Genomic DNA, 8,903 nt, shown 5'->3' with positions numbered 1-8,903 from the left:
ACGCCGCATGTTAGGAAAAAACAAATACTCTAGTCAGTGAATTCTTTTTTTCGCATTGAGAGAAGACAGAGGCGGACTTATGTAACCATAAATTTCTGCTGGTCTAATATTATTCGAATTAGCATGACACGTGAAAAGTTCAGTTTGAATACCAAACTTTTTTTAATACAATTACTCGGAACCCATTTAGTTTCACAGGTACCAATATTTAACATCTTTTCATGATTTTTTTGAAATCCACATAATACGGCCCTTCTCTTTTATTACAGTTTGGCCTAATAAACGTCTCATTTAACATAAATTGAATATGAAAAATAAAATTATATCTGCCGCTTGTTAAGTGGCGGAAAATCGTTATAAGTCGATATCAGAAGATTATTACCTATCCTCGGGCACTTATTTGCCTTTTATACGAAGGTTGAGTTTATTACTGCATTGAGATCACAACAGCAGAAAACAACCTTAAATATTATTCAAGTATGTATCTAAATTGATATTTTAATCTGGTCTGAGAAATTGACCGTTTCTGTATCTGTTTATTAGGAATGTGAACTTTGAGAAAACATTCACCTACATATATGTCCCTAGAAGTCGAATTATTTCAAGATTTTTCTTTCTTATGTCATAAATTATGGAGAACTTTCAAGAGTAATTGCTATATCGATGGAAAATTGTTTACCGCATGGACAAAACGATATTAGAAATTGAACATAAAGTGTATGGCTAACTGAATAATTTATAGCGTAATAAAAACCACTGTTATTTGTTGTCATTATGTACAATTAACAATAATTTCTCGCCCATTGTCACATAGATCCACTTAGTGAAAATTTTTCAGAACAACCTGCAGACAACTTATGAAATGACCTAATTTTTTTACACCTCATTGCTTTAGATAAATAATAGTAGTCCAAGAATTTTGAAAGAAATTTGGTGATAAATTTCCGTAGCCGTAAAATTGCTTTCATACAATACTAGAAAAAGTTTTAAGTCGATGACAAATTCATTTCCAAGTGTTTAGTCGCTAAATCAAAGCAACATCAAGGCCCAGAACCCAAAAATGAACTTGTGTTACATTTAAAATGTTAACGGTTGTGGTTTTGCATTCCTTTTTATTCCTCTCTTTTCGTACGTGGTTATTAAAGGGCGAAAAGACGCTTCAATTATTCACATGAGATCTCAGAACACTTAAATTAAATTAAAAAAATTGTGGTTACAACTATAATACCATTTAAGCAGGTCCTTCACTGTCAAGTCATTAACCTTAATCCAAAGACATCAGTATTCATGAGGAGTGCATATTTTAAGGATGAACAAATAACATTAAATTAATCATTCCACTTCCCTTCCACCACATTTTTTAACATCTTATCCAGATTTTCATTTCACATTTTATAGCACTACCTTCAAAATTCATAAAATAAATATCATTAGTTTATTAAATCAGAGCTAATGATGTTTTCACACTTTCTTCCTGCCAAACAAAACCTTGAGAAATAGTGAAGATGTGATACGTTTCTTAGAAGATACAGGGACGGAAAATAAATTAGGAAAGTAGTTTCTTGTTGAACAACCAAAGTTCTTTGCTATGAAATTTCCGGTTTTTTTTTTTTGGTTTTTAGTAAAACTCCTAAAAACTAAAAGTAAAACTAAAAAAAAAGTTAAAATCAGCAAGAAAATGACATCACCAAAAGCTTGTAAATCCTGTTTGGATGGCAAACCCTGAACTAGAATTTAAAGTCAACCTGTATTCTTCAGTTAACAATACCGAAGCGTAAGTGAAATTTAACCAAATAATATCTTGTGTAATTATACAATACAGTTATATTTGTTCCGGCTGGTTTTTGGACTTTAAGCAAATATTTTACTTTTAATTTCACTGGGTCACTTTATGTATGGGTAGGTGTTACTTTACATACAATGCGTGCGACACCTCCCTGTATTTTTTCGGAACTTTGTCGCAAAGGGGGGCTTTAAAGGTATAAATATTATATTTCATTGTTTAAACCGGGAGAGTGCGTCAAGTGCTTCAATACGGCGAAGATCCATCTTTAGACCAAAAAGAAACATGACTGCCCTTAAAGTTGTAGTGACAACGTTAGCGCTAGCAACTGCAGTATGCGGAGTTAGTGAACAAAGACCATTTTGTTGTTAGTGTTTATTAATAAAAATCTCTTTTAGGTACCCCTTTCGAGTGTTGTGGATACGAACGAGATAAATAGTGCAGTAAGTTTAATTGTAAAATAAACAAACTTTCAATTCATTTGTACCATAAAGCAGGACTCGGATTTTGTCAGAAGCCTTAACAGCTGCGCTCTCCAACCTAACAGTGATGGAATTGTCAGCTGCGCCACTGAAAGATTAGTAAGATCTCTAGATCTCTTAGCCTCACAGAAGGATATTGAAGTCTTGCCTGGAGTGTCACTACTAAGGTAAATCCCAACAAGCTATTAAAAAAAACATTCTAAAATCCAATATCAAACCAGCGATGGCAAGACGGAAAACTATCGCTCGGGAAAGCAACTGAAAGACGAAATAACTGAGGCCAAATCCAGCCATGGGTCTATGTTGCAATTAATCGGAAATGCCACTGCCAGATTTTTCTCTGGAAGGACTTTGAAGGTCAAGCTTCCCTCCAGCGAAGAAATTGGTCGGGCCTTGGAAGAAGGTTAGTTCCATTCGTTGCTTCTTTTTCCTACACTTTCTCTTTTATTGTCTTCGTTGCTATTTTCTATCATTGTAATGTTGAAATTAGGCCGCAAGAAGATGGGAGGAGGGAACAACAAACGCAAGGGAGGCGTATCAATGGGCGTAATGGGCATGGGTGCCGCCATAGCTGGCCTCATACCTCTCTTCATGGGAAAAGTAGCTTTGATCGCTGGAGCTGCGCTGCTTATAGGAAAGGTGGCATTAGTACTATCGGCCATCCTCCTTGTTCAAATGCTGAACAAAGGAAGCAAGATCAATGTATGTACTCTTCGTGTTGTTCATATAAAAACCAGGATGCACGTAGGATTCTTTATTAGGACCATCAATTTACGGCTGAAGCCACTTGGAACGTTGCACCTCAGGTGTCTTATGGTCCACCTTCAAATTCATATGGACCACCATCAGGCTCATATGGAGCACCTTCAGCACAGTACCCATACTCCAGGTCTTTCAACACCGCTGAAGATCAGGCGAAATACAGCCAGCAGTTGGCTTACTCAGAACAGCGAAAGAGATGAACTATTTGAACTGAACTTGTATGTAATGTAGTCGATTGTTATTATTTATTTTATTTATTTTTTGCGTAAATAAATTATAGTTTTTTATTCATTTGTTATTAAATTTATCTACTAGATGCATTGGTGCGGGCGGTCTTGGATATTGATCTACTTATTGATGGTACCGTAACAGGTATTGTTAATGTTATTGCCATCTGTTGAACGTTTAGTGTATGAAGCCTTTAAGTAAATGTAGTTAATGTATGAATTATTGTATGGTTCTGTAAGGCAGTCTGAATTGGAGCATTTGAATTTAAAATCTTTGCTTGGAGGTTAAGACCGAAGAGGGCGCGATCAGTATTACCAGAATGGTTCCAGTTTAAACATGTAACAAACCCTGGTAGCCTTGGTGCTACGGTTATTATTAATGAAAAGTTACTAATCTGAACTAACCTGAACTCTACGATTGCAAAATCCATTAAATATGAGAATATTGTAATATTAAACTCACAATGTCAGAAAACATTCTGAAACTCAGTCTGTTTGGAAATTAGGCAGGACCTTCGAAACTGTAAAAATATTATATTTACTAATAACTTTATACGTAACATTGTTAAAATTTCCAAATGGATCTGTAAATTAGATACCATTCGGGGTGTTCGCTAAAAACATACTTTGTATAAGCAAAAATATATCTCCTCAAATATACAGGGTGTCTCTAAAAGATCTTTACAACGCTCTACCATAGGTAACTGAGATCAAAATAAAACGATTTAACCACATTTGCTTTAGTCCAAAAGTTGATAATAACCGAGCTACAGGGTGGCACGCAGCAACAGAACAACAGGGGTTAATTTTATTCGTCGCATTAATTTTTGTGTGCGTGTAAATGATGGGCATTTTGAACAGTTACTTAAGTAATTTTTTAATGTTATTTTAAATATTAAAAAATAAAAATTTATAAAATGACATGCCTTTCCATTTACTTTACAAGCGTTTCTCTCGAAAATGATTGCAGTTAGCGTCTTGATTAAGGTATACCTTTTTTAAGCAAAAATACCGCGCAAATACGTTTTTTCATCAAAAACTGATTTACCGTTAAAAACAAAAAAGTTTGAAAGACCTAAACAAGTACCTAATTCGTATACGTGGGGCCCTCTGCGATTTACCGAAATTTTGTTTGTAGATATGAATTCCTCATCCAGAAAAACACCCTTGTAGAAAATTTCTTGAGTTTTCCTCTTGCCGTTTAATAATTATGGCTAACAATTTAATTTTACATTTCAACTTTGCCACTCTGTAGCTCGGATATTATCAACTTTTCGACTAAGGCAAATGTGGTTAAATCGTTTTTTTTTATCTCAGCTATCTATGGTAGAGCGTTGTAAAAACCTTGTAGAGACACCCTGTAGTGGTAAAAATCTGTAGTGCGTTTAGTGCAGATCAGGTGTTGTACACCTGATCATGTGTGTCATCAGGTTGTACTTCAGTATAAGTTATTTGTCCTTTTGTTTTAACTGTCGATGGGTGGTTTGTCTCTATGTATAACGTAACCCAAGGTGTTATCACCATAGTGGACTAAACCACCATTCGTGTTTATTCACATTATTTTTGTTAAAATAGTGGTATGGTGTTTAATCATTGTTTTTCAACGTTCATGTAAAAATAAAAAATCTTTTATAATTACTCGAAATATTCAACTTCAGTATATTATTTAATACAAATTCAATGTCCAAGTCCATGGACAAATCTTTAACGTTCTAGAACGAAAAACAAGAACAATAAAAGGCAGATACGATTAAAGTTTCTAAGTTATGAAGGTATCTGGCATTTCCCAAGTTTATTCATCCAGCAGGTTGGTATGATTGGCAAATTTTAAAGAATGATAGTTTGATCGTTGGAGTCTACAATAATTTGACTTTGATTCCATACATCGACGAATAACGATAATATCATTCCTGATAGATTGCCAAGACAAACACCTTAATCAAATCTAAAGTTAAGAAAAGGATAGATTTCTCTAGAATTATTGAATGATGTGCAATTATCGGTGAATGAAAATGTCGAAGTGGACCGATGAACCTAATAGATTACAAGTACATACATACATCCAATTGAATATTCCGAAAATAAAGGTGAAGGTAAAATTCTAATGTTTGAAAATTGAAAAAAGGACATTCGTAGAAATATGTTTTCTCTGTTTCAATGATTAAATTTCCTGTCATATTTATTATTTCCTTTATTTTACGATAACCAGATTTGTGTTTCATTAAAGTTGTAAACTGATTAAAATTGATTATTACAGCTAAGCATAATTTTACGATAAAAACAGTAGAATGATGATCAGGAATCCTATGATTAACTAACTGTCCATTTACATAATCCCACTAAAATAAAATCCTAGATTTTTTGAGTCAATTACAGTCAGGAATGCAGATTTCTTCCTATGTGTTTTTCCATAGTTTCATGTCTTTGAAATTATGACGTTCACATATTCTACTATCTTTCTCCACAGCTTTTCTCCATAGTTTTATTGTCGAACTTACTTTCCCACCTAGTTCCGAACTTAGATAATTTACACATTGTGCATATATGAGTAGAAATCGTTTGATACCGTGTGTAATTATGAGGCATAATAATCTCATTTTTTTTTCTGAAACAATGCATAGTTAACGGGTTGACCACCTGTTTCCGGACATCCTATATAAATACATGCAAATAATTTATTATTTATTACCTTTTATTTACTTATTATACCATTTGTTACTTACGTGCCACGTACTAAATTCAATATAAATAAATCGACACGTGGTTTTACAATAATACATCACACGGGAGAGAGGCTTTTGAGTAAGAAGGCTTTGAAAACAAAATAATACTTCGATTGTCAGTGTTAATGGCGTCTCCACGTTTCCCTCGTTTCGGTCGCAAAAATTATCAAATTTCACGGGAAAATGTGCAAAACAATTGGAAAAGTTTGCGCGGATTTGAATGTCAATTAAATAAGAACATAACAAGTTCTTATGAGATTGTGCTCAGTTCAAAACAGTAAAAAATCACGCTTTTAAAATTCAATTTTATTCGACAATATCAGAAATATCGTCTCGTTTACGGGTCCGCGAAGTCGCACGATCACCGAGCAGCATATCTGGATCTAACTCAAACTGGATCGAAGTGAAAAATTCGGCTATTCAGAAGAAAAAGTTCAGGAGCGTATGTGAAACCAGGTAGTGCAATGGATGCTGTGTTAAAAAATGTGTTTTCAAAATACCAGGACTTCAATTGAGGCAACCATTATCATGAAAATTAAAACATGAACCGCTTTATAAAATCTTCTTTAATTTTAGAGATACCGGGTCACTTTGGTACCTATTTTTTAGCATTTTAAAGATGCCTGAACTTTAAACCTCAATTTCTCCACAAAATTGTTTTGTATTCGATAACCATTTTCCCATAATGTACCGTCAGCAACACATCAACTTCAAACGACAAAATCACCAACTTTGAAAACAACGACATTTTTATTTTTTCTTCCTTATCACTAAACAAATAAATAAATAAAATAACAACAAAAAACAAACTCAGTGGCCCGGTTTATATCCTGGTTGCAATCCAAGGGGCAGAGGCTGACCGTCGAAACTCCTTCCATACCCCGAGTGACCACCGCTGCCTCCATAGTCTTCATGAGCTACAGAATGAGAATGTGACGAGCTGTACACAGGTTTGGCAACTACTTCATAGGTAGTTTTACCACCACCTCCGCCGCCTCCCTTAAGAGCAGCCAGAGCTGATAACACGAGAGATAGCAGTGCTGCCATCAAAGCTTTTCCGGCCAAAGCTGCCAAAGCTCCCATAGCTATAGCCATGAGGGTGCCCTTCATCATAGCAGCAGCTGCCAAGATGTAGCCTAAACCGCCTCCATCCCCTTTTTTGCCGCCGCCGCCGCCTAATCCACCGCCTGATTTACGAGCTGAAGCTCCATCCACGCTATTGTCGCTCCAAAGCTTCAGCTTGAGAGAATGGTTATTGAAGAATCGGCTCACTTTCTTCATCAAAAACATGTCTAGTCGTGCTTCAGGATCATTGGGGAACTCTCTAGCTAAGTCAGCAACTATGTCTGCAGTATTGGCACTAGCACTAACATTCTCTCGCACTATTGACACACCTGGCAGTAAGTTATAGTTATCTTCTTCATTGAGCTTTTCAACCCAGTTGACGATATCCAGTTTGAGGCAGGTTAGGGAATATGCAGTGTCACAGTTCCGCGAAAACGACTTTTTAAACTCACTTTTACTCTCATCCCCGAACACGTGGTGAGATGTAAGGGAGAGTATAAGAATAATTGGCAACCACATTGCTCTGATGAGAACTGGCAGAAGACTGTGGGAGTGTAAAATCTCGGTCTCCTTTTATACTAGTGAAAAGTGATTAAAAAACTGCAATAATTGTCTCGATCAAATTTTGACCACTCTTCAAGACGAATAGAAAGAAGTGGAGCACCGAGCAATTAGTGCACAGTAACCATGAAATGGTAAATATCCAGCATCCGCTCTATGAGAAATCCCATGAGCACGTTCTAATAAATGAACGATCACCACAATAGGTTTTTTACATTAAAGTAAAAGTAAACTATTAGATCAAGCACATTTAGAACGCAATTTTAAGAGTCATTTCGAATAATAATTTGGTTTTTTCGCAAACCCGTCCATCATGCTTTAATTTATCGCACTGTTTCTCATCTTAAAAATGGGTCTAAGAGCTAAGTGCTCTTGAAACCAGTTAGATGTTTATTGTAAGTGCAGCAAGATGAATGGATAGACAAAATGCATTGTGGAGCTTGTAAGTACTATATAGCTTTAAATCTTTATTTAAGGTCTTAATATACCTATGTATGCATGCTTTAATACACATATAGGTGTGCTTTAAAAATATTAAATTCTAAACTGCATAAAAGTTGAAACGATCTTTGACTTTTAGGTTTGATAATAGTGAAAACTTACACAATTTATCACATGTTTAATGTGCGAAACATCTTACGCGTGCTTGGTTATGGTTGCATTTGTACCGGTTATAACTGTTTGATTGAGAAGTTTCATACGCAGTAGAGCACACGTACTTCTCCTATTTTGTTATTTTTTTTAAATTTATTATTTATTATTTAATTTAAGACCGTTTTTAAATCACCTCTAATATACACATATTCATTCTCCTTTAAAAATAATCCCTGGAAAAAGCCCTATAAAGAACTGGTTATATCCACATTCCACTGCGAAGGTCAAATGAAGGTAAACAAAGACGCTCCGAACAGGAATAAAAATGCCAAAAACCGGATTTATCCGCTTTGCAAACATTCTAATGCGAGCGCCAAAGGGTAAAAAAGGACGATAAAACCAGAGGCGCTACCAAAATCCGGTTTTATCCACATTCCACGCATTCCATTTTGAATGATTTTGTGGCCAATCAAAGGGGATGATCTAGATATGTAGGTCAGTCGGTCATCACAAGTAAGACAGAGTACAAAACCATTGAGACGAAAGCAAGAGAAGGACGTCAACATGTGCAATAAAGACCTCTGCTTGAAACGTATACCCCTTCTTGTCTGGAATTCCCAGGCAGTAAGGCTCAGAGAGAGACGGGATCATTGGGCTTCTCGCAGACGTATCTTTTGTTTATTTCATCATAACCTCAAAATTATTT

At 35.4% G+C, this 8,903-nt stretch overlaps 2 protein-coding genes across 2 annotated transcripts; one reads left to right on the top strand and one right to left on the bottom strand.

Annotated features, from left to right (window-relative positions):
* The first annotated feature begins 2,068 nt into the window (after positions 1-2,068).
* LOC136410118 (uncharacterized) lies at positions 2,069-3,244 on the top strand. The gene is made up of 6 exons (XM_066392085.1): positions 2,069-2,125; positions 2,182-2,226; positions 2,281-2,432; positions 2,487-2,668; positions 2,756-2,967; positions 3,027-3,244. The coding sequence occupies exons 1-6, from the start codon at positions 2,069-2,071 to the stop codon at positions 3,225-3,227; spliced, it is 849 nt and encodes a 282-aa protein (XP_066248182.1). The 3' UTR covers positions 3,228-3,244.
* Positions 3,245-6,706: 3,462 nt separating this feature from the next.
* LOC136409982 (uncharacterized) lies at positions 6,707-7,598 on the bottom strand. The gene has a single exon (XM_066391870.1). The coding sequence runs from the start codon at positions 7,559-7,561 to the stop codon at positions 6,788-6,790; it is 774 nt and encodes a 257-aa protein (XP_066247967.1). The 5' UTR covers positions 7,562-7,598; the 3' UTR covers positions 6,707-6,787.
* Between the last annotated feature and the right edge of the window lie 1,305 nt (positions 7,599-8,903).

Source organism: Euwallacea similis, chromosome 7, assembly GCF_039881205.1.
Source record: "Euwallacea similis isolate ESF13 chromosome 7, ESF131.1, whole genome shotgun sequence".
NCBI classification, from domain to species: domain Eukaryota; kingdom Metazoa; phylum Arthropoda; class Insecta; order Coleoptera; family Curculionidae; genus Euwallacea; species Euwallacea similis.
Note: the sequence above shows the minus strand (reverse complement) of the source record. Positions and strands in the feature narration are given on the sequence as shown.